At 37.2% G+C, this 21967-nt stretch overlaps 1 protein-coding gene across 2 annotated transcripts in view; it reads right to left on the reverse strand.

Moving 5' to 3' along the window:
* Positions 1-21967, reverse strand: part of FHIP2A (FHF complex subunit HOOK interacting protein 2A) — a 36210-nt gene that overhangs the window by 9001 nt on the left and 5242 nt on the right. Inside the window, exons 2-15 of one of the 2 annotated variants that reach the window (XM_075504480.1) lie at positions 18902-18980; positions 16783-16952; positions 14527-14631; positions 14056-14178; positions 11463-11501; positions 9389-9682; positions 8325-8521; positions 7034-7148; positions 6852-6928; positions 6559-6751; positions 5172-5341; positions 4213-4356; positions 3135-3225; positions 1239-1382 (exon numbers count right to left, since the gene is read on the reverse strand). In XM_075504480.1, the coding sequence (XP_075360595.1) occupies positions 1239-1382; positions 3135-3225; positions 4213-4356; positions 5172-5341; positions 6559-6751; positions 6852-6928; positions 7034-7148; positions 8325-8521; positions 9389-9682; positions 11463-11501; positions 14056-14178; positions 14527-14631; positions 16783-16952; positions 18902-18980 (1941 nt within the window). The remainder of the gene's footprint in view (positions 1-1238; positions 1383-3134; positions 3226-4212; positions 4357-5171; positions 5342-6558; positions 6752-6851; positions 6929-7033; positions 7149-8324; positions 8522-9388; positions 9683-11462; positions 11502-14055; positions 14179-14526; positions 14632-16782; positions 16953-18901; positions 18981-21967) is intronic. The other variant, XM_075504481.1, reaches the window with a different exon arrangement.

Below are 21967 nucleotides of genomic sequence, written 5' to 3' on the forward strand. Positions count from 1 at the left end.
CAAACACCCTTCTCCCCTGAACACTCACAGAGCTGACCTAGAGGCTACTACTGGCTTCCTGACATGTTTCCTATGCATTTATATGTTCAAATAGCTCTTGTCCTGCTTATGACCAGGAAATCTGGCACTACCACAGCTAATTGTTTATTCTGTAGATAGCTCCACATGCAAAACAGAAAAGAATTGTACAAACTTCTGAAACTGGTACTACTGCATCTGTAGCAACTCCAGCTGGTATTACATGGAGGGTAATCTAGACTTTCAGGGCTCGTTTTGACTGGCAAGAAAAGTTACCTTCTTGATCTAAAGCAGCAACATTGACTTGACTAACTTAAGTCCAGAGTTTAGAGAAGGCAAAGAAACATTAAGTTTTCACACAGGGCAACCTCCTTTTCACCTCCCTAAGCCTTCACTTCGCTTCTCCCCAGAAAGAGTAGGTCATGCAGGCTGGCTAAATACAGAAACAAACAGACATTGGGAAAATTCACGTTCTTTAAATTCGTTTGTACTAATCTGGGTCTGACATGTCACACCTCCTCTTCAGAACAAGGATCCAGTCAGATCATATCTCATTTGTTTGCCCTTGGCAGCTATACTTTTATTATTTGAAGATAATCAAACAGGAGAAAAAACTACTTTACATTGCAGATGGAAAAGGATACTTTCTAGAAACTTGCCATGCACTGATAATGTTTTTTTCTAATTGTGAAAAAATGGGGGAAATGCTAGCAGTGATACAGTAAGTTCTTTTCATCTTACACAGTGCCATAAACTGCTTCCAGAACATGACTTCAGATTGAAGTTCACTGAAATGTAGCAGAAAGGAGCTGTACAGTATTTTATGTACTGAAAAATGTACATGCTTTCTAAGTGTAAATGCTAGAAAATAAAAACAGAATCTATGTTTTTAGATACTATCTTACCCTCTTCTTTTACTTAAAGGATATTCTTGCCTTACTCATTAATTTAAATTATACTTCTGGTCAAGAAAACATTTGGTACACAAAAAAGTGGGTAACAAAGATAAGAGAGTTTTTGTTCTCTACTTTTGTGGAGAATGCTGATCGGTACAACATCCTGCAATCTACAGAGACCTGCACCAAGGACATGGGACATTACACAATAATATGATGCTGTAAGAGACATCTGAGTGATGGGAATCCATGGGACCTTGGAGATCAGCCCTTTAGTAGTGATGACAGCATCAGAAATGGAATTCATAACCTGCTTTTCCTTACCTGATCAAGAATCCTACCCATTCTTTCAAACAGGACTTTCAAGAAGTGTCCTTCAAAAAATGATGCTTCTAAATTGCACTTTTCCAAAGATCTGGGAGATCCAGGCCACTCCCACCGTAAGCAGATGACACAATAATCTCGGAACTAGAAAAAAGTAGTGAGGAAAACAGATTCAAACCTCCATGGAAACCAGTTCTTTCCTTTTAATAGTCCATATGCCTTAAAACCATAATCTGTAGCTACATGAAAAATCTAAGCCCCAAAAGAACAGTCATTCTAAAATAAACATGATGGGTTTCTATGCAGGCACCTCATTTTCTTTTGACATTCATGCTATTAGAGTAGCTTCAAAAACACAATGAGTGGAGAACAGAGCTCCCAAAAAGCAGCTGGGGCCAAAACACAAAGCAAAGCCAACAACACACATCCTGATCAGGGTTCTTCTAAAGCAGGATTTGCATTCATATACATTCTTGTTGTCAGAATGTTACCACACATTACTGTATTATGTGTAGCTTATCTTGCTATCCAATCTATATTGCTCCCTAATTCCCAGGACAGGAAAGGCACGTGTATATGCAGGAGACAAAAATGAAAAAAGTACTTCATGGCTTCCTCTTCCCTCTCTTTGTTTTCTATCACCCATAACAGTCTTTCTCAACCTCTGCCTCTGCCTGTGATTTGCTGTGGGCTGCCTGATGTCTCCCTTTCAAGGAATTATACCTTGAAAGGAGCACAGGTTATAGCAGTGAAAATAAGGAACACAGGAATAAACAGTAGTAAAAGAGAGACAAAACAGACTCAGAAATTCTTCACTGCATGTAGCTTACCTACTTGTGCAGGCTTCCAGGAATAGAAATACGGAAGCAGAACAGCTATTTGGATGTAATAACAGCAATAGGCAGGGCTATTCTTAGGGGGGAAATATTTTAAGAGTAGCCATATCATTGTCAGGAAGTGACAGAAACCAATTCTGTTCTCTAATAACTCCCAGAATACTCTTTTTCCCAAGGCATGAGAGAAATACAAAGATGATATGTGTTTTCTGGCATCCAAGAATAGAATCTGGGGGAATTTTACATAAATCTTTGTTTCCTTATTCTCTATTTTCTATTCCCTTTCTTTTCAGGAGAGACTACAGATAAAACAATATAATAAATACAGAAATCCAAGCTTCCCATCTTAAACTGCTGATATCATAATTCAGAGGTTATGAAATTTTTGAAGTACCTACTAAATATAGCACTCTCAGTTACTCTACTCCTCTGCATAAATTCTTCTATTCTAGAAGATTCACAGGGCTTCAATAAGATTCACAGGGCTTCAATAAGAAAGCTGCAAATAAACAGTGATTGTCCTCTGACCAAGGAAACTTCAGATTATGTTTGTAAAAACAAAACCCGCACTTATTTCAAAACAGTGAATCATAAAGCTTTCCCTACCTACCAAAACTCCCAACTTCAAACCTGAATGCCTTAGGCTGCACATTCCCTGTGATGAGCCTTTATTTTTAAAGTCCCAGATTGCGTAAGTCCTATGCAGCATTTTAATTTCCCTTTAGTCCTTTCAAACAGCTTGGCAGGCAATTCTCCAAGAGAATGCAGATAAATGCAAAACCAAATTAAGAATCTATCTGCAGTTCAGATTTTCTCTCAGTGTATTTGTTATATGAATATTAATGCATTTAATGTCATCCATTATTCCCACTAGAATAATACAAGGTGGATTCACTGTCAAAAGATCTTCAAAGGTAAGTTTTCATTAGAAAATAAAAATTGAATTTTCCCATCTTCCATTACCAAAAGATGCATTTAGTAGGACTATTTATAGAACCATTTGTATTTTCTCATAAGCATTTCAAATTCTCAAGGACTAAGGAAGACTTCACTGACTTACTTGTCTGTGGGCATCTCTGAGGTAAGTATCATAACCTGTACCCTCCACATGGTATGATGACTTAGCTTCATCAGGTACAAGACAGAGAAAACTAACGAGAAAAAAAGCACATTAATGAATATCTATACTCCACAAAGCGCCAGATCAATACTTTCTCATAATCTGTAACAGTGTATACAGTACTGAATTGTCTGGCCAATTAATCCACAGAATCTACCACAACTGTATGTGGAGAACAGAGAAAACAAAACCTATTTAAGCACGTCTGTTCTAACTACTGTTCGTCATAACAAGATATGTATTTCAGAACTTTTCTATCTAGCACTAGAGGTAAAAACCTCAGTAGAAGCATTTTCGGAGAATTAGCAGACAGAATGGACATGATTATTTCTGGATAAGTAGATAGGTCAGCACTGAAATACCAGTGCTGCTTTGCTACTGTGTATTAACAGAGCAAACAGCATTTGTCCTAATATTAGTTGCTAAGAGAATTACCATCACTAAGTTGCTTAGAGCAGAGCCTGTCCTCTTTGTGATATCCAATTTGCAGTATGTCTAACATGCATGCACAGAGGTACGTTACAGGTGACAGAGATGCCCCTTGATTTTCAGGGAACAGAAGGTTATCTCTAGCATGGCAATTATTTACTTTTATATATGTGATTACGGAACTTTAGGAAGTTTGAGGGGTTTTTTCCCCTAAAACGTTTATGGCAAGACTCCCCAAACTTCTCCAGGAAGGTCAAGTCCTGTAACAGCAGTTTAAGTATACCAAATATTTTTGAGAAAAGAAAGTTTTATAATCAATAAGGCTTTCATCATGAATTCTGAGTATTCAGCTAGACTATTAGCTGTAAAGTTCTTCTATTTTTCTCATTTATGTTGAATTATTTTTATTTATTGCAAGTTCTAATCTTTCAGGAGTAACTTTCTGATAAAATGCCACATAATTTCCTTCTGTGGAGTCATTTTACCAGCTGGCACAGACTAACATCCATTACAGAGTACATTTGATTTGCACAGTATGTGCAGACACCCACACATTCAGAGATTTCTTTAAGTGTTTGTTTCAACTTACCTATTTACAATTTTATGAACTTCAGTCTTCCCATCATTTTTTGGATGTTCTGGACTGACAGGTGGAGAAGCACTGAGCCACTCTTGAGTTGCCAATGTGTTATCTGGAGACAGATCAGTAAATAACGGATCTTCCTCTAGGTCTCTGTGAGATTATATTAGACAAAAACATAATCAGTCACAGAATGTTATGGAAGGCAGGAAAATCTCTGGGTCAAAAGGCATGCTTTCTATTTTTCTTCTCTGAACAACCAGGATGTTGTTCATCCCAACAAACTTCGTTTTGAAGAAAAATCATAACTTCTTGATCTGAACAACAGAGTAGACATTTTTGACTAGTACAAAATCACTGGATTAAATCACTTAAACTCTTTAGCCACACTTTTTACATGAGAGAGAGTTATACTTCAGGAAATCATTAGATTATTTTAGATGACTCAGAAATTCCTAAATTAAGATGCCCAAAATAGCTGGTGTGACTAGTCCTTACCGCTCCATCAGTAAAAAAAGTTATGTAGGGTTATTAAGAGTTATGTAGGGTATTTAAAAGGTTTTTATGTAAACTGTTCCACAAAAGTTCTTCCATCAAAAAATTATTCAAGAACATAAATGTAAGCAAGACACCTAAGTGATTGACTTCAAGAAAAATCTCATTGAAAACAATACAAATATGCATAGAATTAAGCTAGGTAGATGCGTAAGTAAATTGATATATGAAGACCTTTGAGTGCCTATTGTTCTGAAAAGCAGCTTTTGATAATTTTAGCTTTTCTGTTACTGTTCTAAAAATTTCCATAAGTTGCTGATATAACAATTTCTGCATCACTTTATGGATACAGATTAATACACAGAGCGTTCAAAGTGCTATCTATGCTCACTTACTGAAAAAAATCCTGTTTTGTTCTAAAAATAAGGATCCAAGTAGCTGTTGTGAAAACTTCCCTTAAAAAAGAAACTTACACTGCTCCTGCAATCTGTCCATTCTCTACCACATCTTTATCTTCTTGACAGAGAGGCTTGTATTCCATATAGTTTCTTTCTTCTAAATTCCTCAGAACCAAATTATAAAGAATGTGCTCATTGGGTTTTTGCAAAAGGTGTTCAAACATTCGTAAAGTCATTATGCTGATCTGCAACATAAAAAGTAAAAATTCAATAAACTGATCCGCTGCTGCCTTATGCTTTTTACCTTTTATCTGGTTTGTACATCCTAGAACATTGCAATTACTTATTTACATTATGGAAGGAAGCAAAAATCCTAAGAAAAATTACAAAGTTGTTATGCTGAATGTGGTATAAACATGGATGAAGAGTTCACACACATCTGAAAATCTGTATGTGGATGTATTTTTTTCCTGTAAAACAAAAATTGTTCTAAAATCTGCCAAAGTAACAATACAAAGAACATCCAGAGAACTTACAACTTAGCTTTCCATATTATGGTTATCATTGTGCAAGTGAGACACAGAACAGGACTTAAAGTTAGTAATAAATACCCAGAATAAAACAAAGTAATACTAGGATATTGTGACTAGAACTATAGGCTAAGATTTTTACATGGAGATATTATGTAGGTTTTTAAAAGGAGAATGACTTTGAGCAATACAGAGACAGTTTTAAAAGACAGCTTTAGAGTGCTTAGCTCTGCAAAGATCAACTGATTTATACAAATAACTGGTTTTGACAGGGTGAGCAGGTAACCATACTGAAAAAAATGGGTATGTGAAGGCATAGATCTGTATTTCAGGCAAGCTTGGTTTTTATTTGAAAAAGTAGAGGGTGGAGGTGGTTTCATGGAAAAAATGAAACAAGCAGCTCCTGAAGAGGGATTTTACTGAAGCCAATTATTTTAACAACTTTTACTGTGTGTAAAGTGCTTCAAGTTATTATATCATCTTCTAATTGGCATTGTGTGTATTCTCTGACCACAGTTACTTTATATAAAAAATATTAAGTTTTTAACTATGCCTTATGTGATAACATGACACAATTGACACAACATGGAAAATAACAGTGGTGTAACATATAACAAAGCATGAATTAAAATGCAATTACAGAAACTGATTTTGCCCTGTCTTACAGATGAGCAAGCCCAACTAGATATGCATAGGGGGCCAGCAAATTTAGCAAAGAATCTTATTAATGGGAACAATGTGCTAGCTGGAGAAAACAGCTTGACTTTCATTTTCTAAAGGGAATTTGTAGGACTGGCAGTCAGAACTCTTTTCCTTCGCAAAAAAAGTTAGCTGACACAAATATGAAAAGACCTCACAGTGGTGTTTTTACAGACTCTACGCAAGACAGAACTGGCCAGCAGACATTATTATATATCATTACCACTTCTCACCTCATCGGAAATATGATCACAGTGTTCGATTAACCTGTGTCGCAATGGATGTCTGTTGATGTCTGTCAAACTTTCTGGCTCTCTGTTTTCTCCAAGTATAAAATAAACTGTTTCCTGCAGCAGGACATCTGAAGTCACTTGACGCACAATGCGATGCAATAGTGCAGTTGATGTGAGGATTCCGATCTCTGAACTGAACAAAAAACTTTATGTCAGATATGTAATGGATTTCAGCTGAAAAAAATAGCTTGATTCAGATTCTGTTCTGCTGTGTCTTGTAGGATGCTACTCACGTTTGCATCAGCTGGGGTTCCATAACGTCAATGAAAAATCGTTCCCGCACAGCTTTTGCCATAGCAACAGCAGCAGTCTGAAACAAAAGTACAAAATGGTATGTCTCAAACTCAAAAGCTAAGAAACAACTGGAACTACTTATTTGCTGAATATATTTGTATCATCTGTAAACATTTCAAACCTTTTGTGCTTCTTTGATGAGTTGATCGCAGTAGTCAAACCATGAAAGAAACGAAATCAACGCTCTTTTCCCTGGAAAAGCAGATGCATCTTCTTTGTGGCTATAGGAATCCAAACTAGAAAACACAGGGAAAAATAGTTAGTCTACAAGTAATTGAAGAATCTTGGACTTTATTCTTACTGAACTTAACAGAATAATTAATGATCTACTTGCAGTGAAGTGAACATTAAAATAGCTTTTCTGCCGGTCTCTACTAATCTGGCAGTGCTATTATTACACAGGTTTTCAGTGGCATGCTAAAGGATACATAGTATGTACAGCAGAAGAACTCTGTTTGGTTTAGTATTTCTTGAGTCAGAAGGGAAAACTGATCACCTAGCCTGTTCTCCCAGGAAACACAGACCACAGAAGCTGAATCAATAACTCCTGTAGTCAGAGAACCATAAAATGAAGGCAATTGTTCTTCTCTACTCTGTAAGCGACCTCTGTGTGAAACCAAAACCACAGTGTACACCTGAACTAGATTCTATCTTTCAGAAAAAAACATGTATCCCAATTCAAAGGCTCTGTGGAATAACAAATTCACCATTTTCTTCTGTAAAGCAGTCCAATAATTATTTATCCCACTACTCAAAGTTGTGGTTTTTTCCCTTCTAACTTCAAACTCCAACCACCAGAAATGTTGGTAGTTATTTTGCATATACCTACTTTTTGTCTCAGTACTAACAGATCACAAGCAATTCATAATAATGAAGGCAGAGTGAGGAAGAGAAATGTTTTGAGAATCTAACACACAAACAGTTAGGATAACAGGCATGTATCTTTTGCTTCATGCTGATGAGTTATGCAGTAACTCTTTCCTTCTTCTTTTTTACTGCAAAAATTTTGCAACAACAGCCTGTTATCAAAGACACCCTTCCTGCCCCCTGCAGCAGTGTACAGTGAAAAGTTTATGTTTCCTAAATCCTTAACATCTGAACAAGAAAATAATTTGGACCTGATACTGCAGTTACACCACTACAAATTGCTAACGTAATTCAGTGGAAAAACTTGTCCCCTGAGGAATCTCTGCAAGGGACTGGCAGCCAAACCTGGCCCCATGTCAGAAATCACACGTACATTGGATGCCCGAAGTCGTACCACTATGCTGCAGCTGGGATCTCAGGTCTGCTCTTGAGACTTTAGCATGGGGGTGTGAATATTTTAAACATCTTATCTACCTATAGAAAATTAGTTTCAGGGAGGGGTGTAAAGTCACCTTGGGTATTAAATACAAAAATAAAATTCTTACCCCCAGTTAATTGCCTCCACTGTTTCAATGTCTAAGGGATCCAGTGACTGAGGCAGGGCTTTGTAGAGGGTGGCCAGCCTGTCTGTCAACAATTCACATAAACAAGTGCTTTGAGTCAGGCACTTGGCAGCTGCTGGTTCTGGCAAACTCACCAAAAGCATGAGGCCTTCACAGGCCTTCACTGCTATCCGGCCGTCCTGGCAGAAGGGCATGGAAGAATTAATCAGAGGGTGAATGAAGCTCACTTGATATCAAGAAGCAAACATCTCCCAAATAAAACCTCTCCATTCCCCCACAGTGAGTGAATGCATTTATTTTTGTTGCCTTTCCAGTGATTACAATTTATTTCTATTGAATTCGGGTAGTACAAAATAAAAAATCTCACCTGAATCCATGTCAAATACTAAGAATGCAACTGCAACCTTCAGGTGGACAGAACTAGTGCTGTAGGTCAGCTTAAGACCAAGATATTAGACAATGTAAACTATCACCTAACAATAACAAGGTACATCAGTAGATTCGGTTTTCTGCTCTCAACACTGCTGTAGCAATTATAGGCTTACTCAACCCTCATCTAAGTTTTCTGAAAGAATCCAAGTATGAATTAGAGGATGGAGCTGGGTAAGACATACAGCAGTTGTTTTTAAAAGAAATCAAACCCCTAGAGATAGCTCAGTCCCTTTACAAAAAAAGTGGGTTTGGTTAAGTCAGTACAATTGAAAGCAGTTTTTAAAATATTCTCTTGTGGTATACCTAACCTAATGATTACCTATGTAGCTTGTCTGTGCAACATGCAGCATCCTATACAAATTACTCATCAAAACTGCTACATTACCATCAACAAACTTAATATTAATTCTTTAAAATAATATCTTTATTTTAATCTGAATTGGCAAAGCAAATTGCCAATTTCCAAAAACTGCCTGCAAAACAAACCTCATTTTACTTTTTATAGTTAAAATACAGTCGGTACATACATGTATATTCACTCCCTCTGCCCACTTCACACAGCATCCAAACGATTTCATTTTATCACATTAAACAGAACAAAAAAACCAACTCACGGGACTTTTAGTGAGGTTTAGTAGAGAATTCACTAAATTATAGTCTTGATTTGGATTAACAGGGGAGGACTCAGGTGATGATGTGACATTTAGTTCATCCAGACTGAGAGAGAGATCATCCGCCTGTTGCAGGAGGTCGTCTTCCTTCTCCATTTGCTCTGCTCCAGAAGTACTAGGTATTTCTTCAGGCTGAACAGGCTGTCCCATGTCTGTTGTCAAAGAGTCTTGGCCTTTTAGCATGTCTTCTGTGATTACACTTGCTGATCCTTTGGAAGCCATTGCTTTTAACTTACTCTGCAAAGCATTTTGTTGGAATTACACAGTTGAAATTACTGTTCATCCTGAAGCAGAAATTTACTAAAAGCAAATTTTTTACATCAGCATTTGAAGTAGTTCTCTACAAGGCCAGATACAGTAATCATGTAGAATGTAATGAGTTGCAGGAGTGTGGGAGTTTTTAAACCCAGAACATTTTTTAATCTGCTTAAATTTCTCTTAAGCCCTGTACCATTTTGCTTCAAGGCTGAATACCCCATTTACAAAGAGATGGCATCTTTTTCTCTCTACCACTGAAGGCACATATTCACTTGATTTGCCCACTATTTGACAGAAGTTTTTCATTTACCTTATAAGTGCACCTTTAGACCTAAGCACATACTATAAAACATCCCTTTCTAGGTCAAGGCCTCAAATTCATCTAATGTCTGAAACACTATTTCCAGTTGGAGTCATACAATTAAACTAATTCTAAACTTCCTGAGATTTTATCTTCAAGAGGAAAGGGAAAAAAAGGTCTTCTATGACAGCAGAGTACTCTCAAGTTGTGTTTCTCATGAAGACAAAGTTGAGTAGATTGAATGGACAGAAGATACTAGAAGTTAGTATTGGCCATTGGATACTATAACAGATCACAGAGAACCTTCTTGGAAGCTACAAAGCATCTCTACTTAGCCTGAAAGAAAGCAACCCATCTGTCTTCCCATAAATCTGTCTCCAGCACATAAAAAGACATTTAAATTTGTGCTCTGTGATACCAAGAAGAAACTCACAGCAAGGCAAGAATTCAGTGTTCTGGCGTAAGCACAGGTGAATAATACTTTATTAGAACCACAAATTAGACTTCAGCACAAGACACTTTTACAAGTGAGTACAGCAGTGAGATTATAAATCCAAATGGTTTCCTTCCTCTATGATAACACCAAAATTATTACAAATATATCTCAAGCATTAATAATTTAAAACAGTAACCATTTGGGGTTAATGGCGTTTAGTACATACAAACCAGCAGGGACTAACTACATGACAGTCTCAGGCAGCAAACTAGACAACTGCTGCGAATGCTTGCTTGCTTGATGTGCATTCTTTGTGGAGAATTTGTACTGAATGTTGTGATACACTCATATAACCAGTTCCCTGGAGAGGCAACCCAGTGGTAAAAGCAGCACACTGCATGCTAAAAAGTAAGTACGATTTCTGACTACAGTAGAAAAATTACTCCTGCAACATATGGGGTTTTTTACAGCGTGAAATGCATAAGGCTGCAAAGCAACCAAAATCTGTCTGTCTGAACCATGTCTGTCTATCCCTAAATCTTCTGAAGTCCTCCAGTATCCTCCCATATATTTTATCAATACATGGGAATATCTGAATCACAACGATAAGCCTGGGACATAACACAGAACTAAAGGCTGGAACTGCATTTCAGTCCTGGATTATACACTGTTGCTGGCAATACTCAAGTAGCAGGCAGGGTCGCCAAAGAGAAAAGCTACTTTTTTTCAAAAATTAGACAATATTTTGTAAAATACTTATTTGATCTTACACTGGCCTATTACCTCATGTCTGGACTCTTCTGTCATTTGGAAGGCCATAGTTTGTTTAGCTAAGGCATCGATGAGAAGACCTAACATATATAAATGTATAAATGCCCCTAGAAATTTGTCCATAGCTCATTCTCTTACATTGGCAGGTGACACAAAGCAGTCTGTACATTGAACAACACATAGACAGAATTTTTGCGTGTATTTAAGCTTCCTTTTGTCTAATCATGCAATTCTGCAGCTTAGCTGCTCACCTGCCTCCTGTAAAGGTGCAAAACAGGATCCTGAATGACCTAATAGAAAAGGTTACATAAAACACATATTCAATGCTTTCTAGATAAAGTACTCCTCTAAGTGAATTCAGCATCAACAGAGAGCAGACAATATAAAAATACATTTTTATATTTTTATCATATGCAACTATCAGAGTTTCAAAATCTGTGGTGGATGATGCCATATCTAAGTTCAGATAGATTTAAAAACAATTGTGTGAAAAAATCAAGTGATGTCACAGCTAATGAGAATCTCTACTTAATTCATGGTGAGAAATCTAAAGCTGGTTATTTGTAGTAATGCAAGTAGAAGTGAATAGTGAAACTATTGTTCATTTTATAAAATGAAAGTACAATTTTTTAATGGACACCATATTAGAACTTGTTTAAGGTCTCAAGAGCAGAAATTGAAACAGAGAATCAAGCGTCCCTTTGCATGGAACAATCAGCTGCAAGGAGCATCTCACATAAGATGGGATGAGATGAGATGAGATGAGATGAGATGAGATGAGATGGGGCAACTAAGGAATAAATGAATAAGGAAAAACATGAGGTAACAAGTTTAGCACAAAATAATGACTGAGATAGAGGTGATAAGACAAACATTCCTATGTATGTTCTTTCTCTCTACACAAGAAAAAGGAAAACTCAGTTTAAAGAAAAGAATAAGTTAAAGCCAAAATAAAATTAGTATATGGATTTTAAAGGTTTAAAAAAGTAGAATGCAGTTCTCCCAGTTCTTATTTCCACAACAAAAGTAACTTGCCCAAGAGATACAGTTATGCCATATAGCCTTATTGGTTAAGTGATATAGGTGAAAGATTTTACTAAAATATAAACTGCATTCTATCAACAAACTATTTGATATGGAATCATACAAAGGAAATCCTGGATTTGTACATACTCAGTTTTTTATGTCCATAAAATAGTGTAGAAACTGATCAGGAAAAGTCAAAGAAGGAAGCAAAACTAACAGATACAAACAGACTGCTTTGGAGAGATGTATCTGCATTTCAGTTATATGTGTTGGAGATTTGAGAAATAAATGCCACACAGAATTCTGTAAATTTACCCTTTCATGCATTTGAAGGTCAGAAACAGCTATCAAGTCACAACAACAGCACCTCTAAGAGGCATAGATGTGAACAACCAGAATATTCTATTCTAATAAAGGACAATTCTGCACCGCAAATACCTTATTTGGAAACAACTATCAGAAGTTGTAAAGACATATACCTTAGGCTACAACATTTAGAATAATGTTGTGAAGAGAACAGGAGCTACAAGAAATGTTCTTCAGCTTGCCTGAGCTCTATAGCCAGCATTTTGTGAAACTAGAGATCTCTGAAATTTGGAATCATCTGGTTTTCCATGTCTGATTTCTAATATTGTAATCTCGCTACTTTGGGGAAGAACACTAATGTCTGACAAAACACTTGTGGTTCTTATGATTGGGGTTCTCAGGTTTGATTTCAAGGGCATTATTTGAGTATAACAGTCATTCACAGGGTTCTTTTCAAAGCATGCAACTTACATAAATGACATTAAAAGTAATCCTGGTTTGGACTCCTACCATATTCTGCATGTAATATATCCAGTAGTTTGCTTCTAAGTGCTTCTAATGTTTAAACACTAACTTCAATCCTTACACCATTTCTACTGCTTGTACAACTACAGTGGATACAATGGCAATCAGGGTGGTATTTAATTAAGGTAAAAATAAACTCAAGATGGATTCTTTACTACTGACTTATAAGTGATATTCACATACTTAACAGAAAATAACATATCTTTGCAGTTTAACAGCCTCTGCTGTTACAGATCTTGTTTGCGGAAAGCTTGTAAAATATTCCTGGAGCACACTATACCTACACCTTTTCACCTATGTATCACATGTTTAATAGATACTGTGTCACCATAGGAAACATCAAAGTGGGAGCAGGAGGCATTTCTAAATGGACTTTTATAAATTAAACTTTTATATGCTCCTTCTAAATGGGAACAGAAAGTCAGTCTAGAAATTCTTTCTCCTCCCACTCTGATTTCTTCAACGCCACATGTTAAGTTTGAAGAGGGAGTAAAGATATTTGGCTTTCTTACAGATAGAAAATAATGTCATATTGTAGATTGTGAGCTGGCACTGCAGCTAGACCATATGTGCCACTACCAAATAAGGGCCCAATCCTGCAGAACACTTAGCAACTTGCAAGGTTTCAGTGCCCCATGCAATCTGTCCCTTAGTCTTTATTGGGCTGAAGACAAAACAACATAAGAAATCCAAGGTATCCCTAACACAGTGTTTTACATTACAATTCATATTCTTACTCTAAAGGCACTTTAACTACAAAGGATAAGGACCTCAGGCAGGTATATTTGTGAGCCTGAATGAAATTCTAGTAAAAATAATCAGATGTATCAAGTCTCTGGAAGAAAAAAAAACAAACAACAAACAGGAGAAAAATCAGAGTGAATGCAAACTAAGCTATGAAGCACAATGTGATACCTGCAGTTCTCTATTAGACTTTATCAGTGACACAGTAAATACACCTGGAAAATTTTGATTTGATTGACTCACCTCAAGGAAAAAGTTGACCAGGTATGGATCCTGTTTCAGCTTTGCACATACTATACAGAGAAACTGAATTTCTTCATTTTCTGTTGGTGTTGCCAGAACTTCACCACACAGCCTGATTAATTTCTGCCACATAAAGAAAAGTGAACAATTAAGACAGGGAGTAAGTTAGAGCTTTTTCTAGGAATGATGGACTGAATTCTTTTTCTATATACATACTACAATGATGTATGATTATTGACTTGAACATTTGCTCTAGATTTAGATTGCTATGACAAGATTTCTTTCTTACTTATGACTTGCATTGCAGTGGCAGTTCAAGGCTCTAATCATCAATACATTAAAACTGATATTGCACTCGAGCAGTTTCTTTAACTCACTCGACAATGGAAGAATTAAAAATATCATCAGCTACAGCAGAGTAAGAGAAACTTGTCATACAAAAATATAGTTTACTTAAAATTTGAACAATACCTGTACTGGCCTATGCACATTTATGTGGGGAAGAAGAGGTTGCCGTATTCTTCCAAGAAGTTTTGTATAAAAAGCCAAAACTTGCTGTTTCATTCCTGGAGGACACTGAAACAAAAACAGATGAACAACAACAAAAATATAACAAATGCGGAGAGAAACATAGATGCAAATTTGTCCCTCAAAATGGCTAATTAAACAGCAATAATTTATGCAAAAGTATTCAAAAAAATCATCATCTGTTAACACATTACTTTTATCGATATTAACAGAGATCAACAAAAAATGTTGCATCTCATTACTATTTTCTTTTTCAAATTATTCATACTTTCAGTTAATTGCTCTAGTGAAGACTTCTACCATCTTTCCAGGAAATATTCGTATCAATACAGTGATAAGGGGAAATTAAGTCTGAATTAATTGGCTACAGGTCAGCTGTCTTTTAGTGTACTGTGCCACAAAATCCAGCAATTCAGTGAGTCAGTACACACAAATATAAGATGATAAACTATAAACATCTTAATGTCTACAAAAGGTTTTTTAAATTCATGAGCAATTAACCTTAGACAGATAAAGTGTCTATAAACGCACAGATGTTCCAGAACAAGAGAAAGCTGTTGTTTTCCCTGAGATTCAGCAGAATATAAATCACATGTTCTACTGTCCCTCATGCTCCATGTCACATGAAAGTACTTTCCTATCTGCATGACATCTGGTGGCTTGTGGTCCTTTATGTACCTTTGTTTCTAGCTAAATCCCCCCTGACTCTAACATGTTCTATCATGTTAATAAATGCTGTTATTCCATAGGTTAATTTTAACCCACATCATTTCCCTCATATGGTTCAATGCACAGGTGAATGGAGCATGGGTGGCAACAGCCAGGAATGACAACTGCCTAACCTGGTTCTCCTTCCAAGGTAATTATCCCTTGATTATTATCCCTTGATTATTAATCCCTCATTATCACTTAGCTGTCAAGCAATCCATTGAAAAGAATGGCAAAATGTGTACCATCAGGGTGCATCTACAATAATGTAGTAAGTCTAAGTGATTGCTGTGAAGGGATATTATTCTTTTTGCAACAGATCTTTGCAACATCTTGCAAGCACTGCACTGTGTGTTTACTTCAGATGTATCAACTCACAAGTGGCAAAGTATAAAGACAGGCTGTGTAAGAATTGCTTGTACAGGCATATTTGCATGAGTGCAAAATGACTTCTCTCAACTCTTAGAAACATACTACTAACTACCCGCTTCACATATGTCTCCGTTTCATCTTGGTTTCTTGACAAAGTTTACAGATTACTGAATGAGCTGTATTTCTGAGCAAGTATTTTCAATATATCAGGTATCTTAGCCTGATCGTAGGACAGCTGGTATAGTAACAAGAATTGTAGAGCTCTGGTCCTTCCAGAGCAAGGAACATCCCAGTTTCTGACAGCTAGTACCCTACATTGTCTATATATGTAAAACTGAGCAGATTAAAAACTCATGACAATGTGTAAAAGGCTGACTGAGAATGAAACCATGGAGAGCTCCGCTTATCCTTGGAACAGCACACCATGCTTTCCTAACTGCATCTGTACCATGATACAGAAAGTTCTAGCACAAGGGCTGCCAAATTAATTCACCTTGCGATCCATCCAGCCCCATACATTTCAGCTCATAAGTCTGCCAAGAAAGATATCAAAAAGAATGCACCAAGACTATCAAGCTAATTTCACTTGTGCCACAAACCAGACATGAGAAGAACCAGACAACATTGCCAAGGGCTGCATTCATACCAAAGACTTGGATGTGAAAGCTGTCTGGGGATCAGCTTAAATTAATGCTTTCTGACATGGAAGTCTTTCTGAGCAATAATGCATCACATTCAGAAAAATTAAACAAAATTTGTATTTAATACAGCACTTTTCACCCAAGAATCTCCCAACACTTACTGAAGGAGACAGAGGGATAATACTGTCTTGTAGAAGCCAGAAAAATTCTAGACTGAACAAAAATGTTTCTCCTACTTCTAGCTTCACAGTCAATATTATCAGAGTGGTAAGTAACAAATCTCACTGTTCTGCCTAGTCAGCATCTCACTGGTTGTCTCACTTTGATCACACTTCTAAAAGACCATTATTTGTAACATAAGCTAACAGCTATTTGCTAGAGTTCAGTGTCCCACACTACCATCTACTGTAGAACTTCAGTCCCTATCACAATTAGGAGCTCACACAAAAGATAATCTGCTCTGCTGAGAAGTACATACATCAGCTTTTCCTAGTGTGTAGAGTGTCTCCAAAATCTTGTGATGTAGCAAGTATTCCATACATGGTCCTGTTTCACCTGATTCCCTCTCATTTTCTTCTTGAACTAGAATATCCAGCATCTGTTCCAGGTGAGAAGGAATGTTGGTATCAGTCACAGGAGCTTTGTCATCTAAATAGAAGAGATGTGCAATTAAGAATGATTAAAATATTGTCCTCACTTTTCTTAAGTTCAGTTCCAAATTTAAGATTTAAAAACATGACCACTCATTTAAAGAATCTTATATATAGTATGTAAGTTTTTTAACATGTCTTAAATCGAATTTTCAGAACCATATCTGGAAATGTAAACTGGAATATGCATTAGGCAGATATCTAATCTTGCAATGGGGAAAAAGTGAAATGCCAAATTTCAAAACATGCATTAATTACACAGTCAAAAAGGAAAACTTTTACAGCCAGAAACCAAGCTTAGGGAGAGAAAGGTTCAACTCTCAATCTTCCGGTTAGTATCCACTCTGTCTTGATAACTTCCTCCTTGCCTCTTCGCATAGTATACTGAAATCTATAAACAGCCTCTAAGATCAGCTTAATTTGCAGCTGATCAGTTCCTTTACAAACTAGATAACTAAATAAATATTTTTTCTAATGGTAACAACAGAGAAACCCCAAACTCTATGCTGTTTATTCTTCAAAAGTTTTTAGATTTGTCTTTTATACTTTCTGCATTAAGATAGCATTCTGTCAAACCTTATGAAGGAAAGGGTGACACTCTTGATTTCATTATACTAAAGTCATGAAACTGTTGTGGACTTATGCTACTGGCAGTAAGAGCTGGCATTAACACGTTGTAAAGCACGTCCACACGTGGAGATTTTCCTTTTTATTTTTTTCAGCTAAATTCTACTTGAACAGATATCCCACTACGGAAATGGTTACTACTTCTTATGCAATAATCTAAAAATAACTGTCACTTGCATGAAAATGGCAACAAGCTCACAAAGGAAAACTGCCTTATCAGAGTGATTTTGGTCTCTGCCACAACCTCCAGTTAGCCTAGAGTGTTTTGCCTGAGTTTCCTAGGCATAATTCTGCTCCCACTGCAGAGGATAGAAATATACCCACTGAGTAGAAACCTGTTTTTCACAAGACTTTTGAAAGTCTGGGAGAGAGGTCAGCTTTTATGCTGCACCACATAATCACAGGTATCAGTTTTCCCCTACCACCCTGTCATTTCTACCTTAGGAAACACCACATAGCGTTCCAAAAGATGGGTATTTAGAACCTAGGGTCAAGTTTCAGCTTGTAAGAGTAAATATTGATATAAACAAGATCACGAGTTCCAGACACAAACATAGATTCAATAGCTACTCTAGCAGAAATGCAGAACTAATAAGCTTGAGGAAAGCATGGTAACATTCACTTTTAAAACTTAATAGTTCAATAACTAGGACCGAAAATTAAAAATGTAAATGTTGCATAGCTGCTGTAGGAAACCAGGGAAAAGTTTAAGGAAAAGCAACGACAGTCATTTTTCATCAGAATACCCATTTTTTAGAAGAACTGAATAAGGTCTAGATAAGTTTTAACAAAATGTGTTCTAAATCTGCTCACAAATTCACTTTTGAGAGCTTTGTTACGAAAATACCTTTCATGAAGACAAGACACTAAAGAAAAAATACCTAGTAGTGAGCACACAGAATTCAGATATGTCTGGTAAAAACTATGACCACAAAATTACCTATGTTAAAATTTTGGAAATAGAAAGAAAATCCCTGATGCAAAACAATAAAAAGGTTAATAGCAGGGACTACGTTTCTGTAGTTGTCTGTTTAGATTAAACAGAATATGTGAAGACAGAAATTGAGTCAGACATGAAAAGGTACAATTCTCTACATGGTACTCAGGAAAGAAGACCTTCCCTCAATCGTTTTTCATGCCTACTTTTTAAGGGATGAATGGAGGTACACAGTATTTTTATTTACTAATTATTATTGTTGGTATTTTGACAAGACATGACTTAGTTTACTATTTCTTAATCTTTACTTTTTAACAACACTGAAATTGGGAATCCTAGTTTTCACAATAAAGAGACAAAACCACAATGTTTTCTTCTTTTACCTGATGTCTCTATGTAGTAATGGGTGATTGCTTTCCAGTGGTAAACGAAATCTTCTTGTAATGGAAGGGAAGGTGCGAGCTATGGGGGAAAAAAAAAACCAAACAAACAAAAACCAGTTAGGAATGAAATAAACATATTTCCTCAGAGATTAAATTGTGTTTTACCTTATACTTGGAAGTAAACCGCTGCAGACTAGTGCTACAATTCCTACTCTGTGCTCTTTTACCTTTAACAAGGACTACATACATTATTCATGGCATGAGCCCCATGTCATACTGCCTAGCTTGTGAACATCAGTAATAATCTCTGTGATGTCTCTATGACCAATCTATTTGAAGCAACAAAAGCAATTGCTCATACAGCAAAGCAACACTAGAAATGTAAGTTTGAATTGTTTAGATCTGAGAGTTTTGTTCTGTAGGAAAAAAATAATGTTCTTTTACATCTGCTCTTGATGCCATCTTCCCTTTCTGTACGCTCTGTTCTCCTCTCTCCCTCTGCTCCCTTAAAAATACCTATTAGCTGCTTCATACAGTTTTTGCCATGTCTTTTTTCCTGTTAACCGCAACTTTTAAAAGATCCTTGTTTAATTTTTTTTGCACATCAGGCCCATCCCCAGAGCTTGATAGGTTGTTCTTTTTCTTTAACAAATACATTTCTTATTTCATTTCTGAAAGAAAATGAGGTTTCTTCTTTTCTGGAGGAATTTGGGATGGCTGGTTGGGCGTGACTGGCATCCAGGAATAACATGCTGCAAGAACGAAACACAGCCTCCCACCCAGTCAACATCCATATTGCTCCTTCTTCACCAAGCTTGAGAACCGGGTGCTCTGCAGCCCATTACACCACAGGCACAAAAAACTGCCATACTACAGGCAGCATGTGAAAAAAGGACCACGATCATTGTACCACTCTGCTCTCCAAAGTGAGAGTTGAGGCAAACACTGCATTTGTGACCACAAGATAAAATGTTCAGAGCTCGTAAAATCAGGAATCCTATAGGGAAAACCCCCACCACTCAACGGATCATATGAAGGTCTGTCGTTACTAAGGCCTAATCCTACTTGCTTGAGGCTTTTTTTGGACAATCAAGTCCTCAAGTGATTCTTTTATAGGCAATCCTGAAATAAAGGATTATCACTTGATGTGATGGTAGCAATGAGACCTGTGGGCAAACAGAAAGAATCCCATGCATAAGTTGGTGTGTCTGTTTTGGAAGGATAAGGAGTTGAACCATCCCAACGAGATGTGAAGTCCAGTCCTTCACAGAATCACAGAGTGGCTGAGGTCAGAAGGGACCTCTGGAGGTCATCTGGTCCAAGCCCCCTTGCTCAAGCATAGCCACCTAGAGCCAGCTGCCCAGGACTCATGTCCAGATGGCTTTTGAATATCTCAAAGGATGGAGATTCCACAACCTCTCCAGGAACCTGTGCCAGGGCTCAGCCACTCTCACAGTGAAAAAGTTTTCCCCTTAGAAGCTACAGATACCACATTTGAGATTAATAACTGAATTCCTCTAGTGTCTCCTCATAGGGCCTAAAAAGTGCTGAGCTGCCTCAGCTCTTGGACAAACAGAAGCACAGGGCTCAAACATCTGTATACTCTTCACTGGGTAGTGCTGGTCTCTTTGAAAAAGCCTTGGAAGTTTTCCACATCAGTCTTTTCTTTTCCTTGAATTTAATGACACTTAAATTTATCTTGGTAAAGATGTAAAGCCCAGTACATGGACAGCATGCCCTGCCGTGATAAGTAAGTGGAATGCTAATTGTTAATGACCTTCGCACACAGGACTTTGAAATACAAGACTTTAAAAAAGTAGTGGTGCTGGGCAACTATCTACGCCTGCATCCTGTGTGGAAATGTGCCCTCACAAATGGCAACTAGGAAGTCAAACTTACATTGCTTATCCATCCCCTGACAGTCTGTGGACTCATTAAGTCTTCCATATTTCTGCAGCTGGGCACTGAGAGTAGCACTTTAGCACACCAGCTACCACAGAATAAATATCAGGACGTGGCACACTGGACAAAACTAGCTTATTTTACTATGAAGTATACTAGGTTATTGAAATTCAGAAGAATAACTGAACAAACTGAAGACTGAGCACACGGTATTTTGTATCATGCTTCATATGTCACACGTAGATGTGTATTTCAAGCAATGTAATGATCATTTTGCATCTTTCTGCAATAAAACTATACCGAAAACTCAACTCTGGCTGATGAATGGCACAGAGATCACTTCTGAGGGATACCAGGCCTTTCAGACCACTCTATTTCCAAAGTAACAGATGATAGATAACATTAAAGATTTATCCTTGACTGATGTGATTTTCCTCTCTACTTCTTCTAGCCTCATCTGCCTCAAGATGAATTTAGTGCCTCTGAGCAGTGCCAGGAAAAGGATTTCACTTCTCAGCACTGTCAATAATTTATCCACCGCAGGAGAGGACTGTGGATATAGACGTTCTCCCTCCCAATGAACGCCTCCAGGGACTCCTCTCAGAGGTGAAGAGGTAATTCAGGGACAGGTCCTGCCCTTTTTAATTAAAATACTCAGTGATTCACAGAGTCTTCTCTGATTGAGGACTGCAAGACAGAGATACCAAACAGAGATACCATTAGCATGTGTGTGCACCTGTGCATGTGTACATGCATGCCTATTGGGAATACACGATCAACTTGCCACCAACAGGACCTGGTGATATAGACCTGTGGCAGCTTCGCCTGCATTGGGCTACCAGACTCAGCAACTCCTAACAATATAGAAAAATTGTACTTCTTTACTTGTTCAGCTAAAGTACCCCTACCCCCAAATACTCCCACCCCCAAATTTCTCTTCCCACCACAGATGGACCTAGTATAAATCTGCTTTTTACAGCACAGCTATTCCAGGGACTATTTAACAGAGATGTAACTCCAGCAATGCTATGTATTATTCCGAGAGAAGTGTTTTACTGACAAAAAAATGAAAAAAACCCCAACCCTCTTAACTTAGTTATTCAGACACAAAATCAAAGTAAGGACCAAGACTAAGATACCAGCTTATACACAAAGCCCAGCACT

Source organism: Mycteria americana, chromosome 6 (assembly GCF_035582795.1).
Source record: "Mycteria americana isolate JAX WOST 10 ecotype Jacksonville Zoo and Gardens chromosome 6, USCA_MyAme_1.0, whole genome shotgun sequence".
Taxonomy (NCBI): Eukaryota; Metazoa; Chordata; class Aves; order Ciconiiformes; family Ciconiidae; genus Mycteria; species Mycteria americana.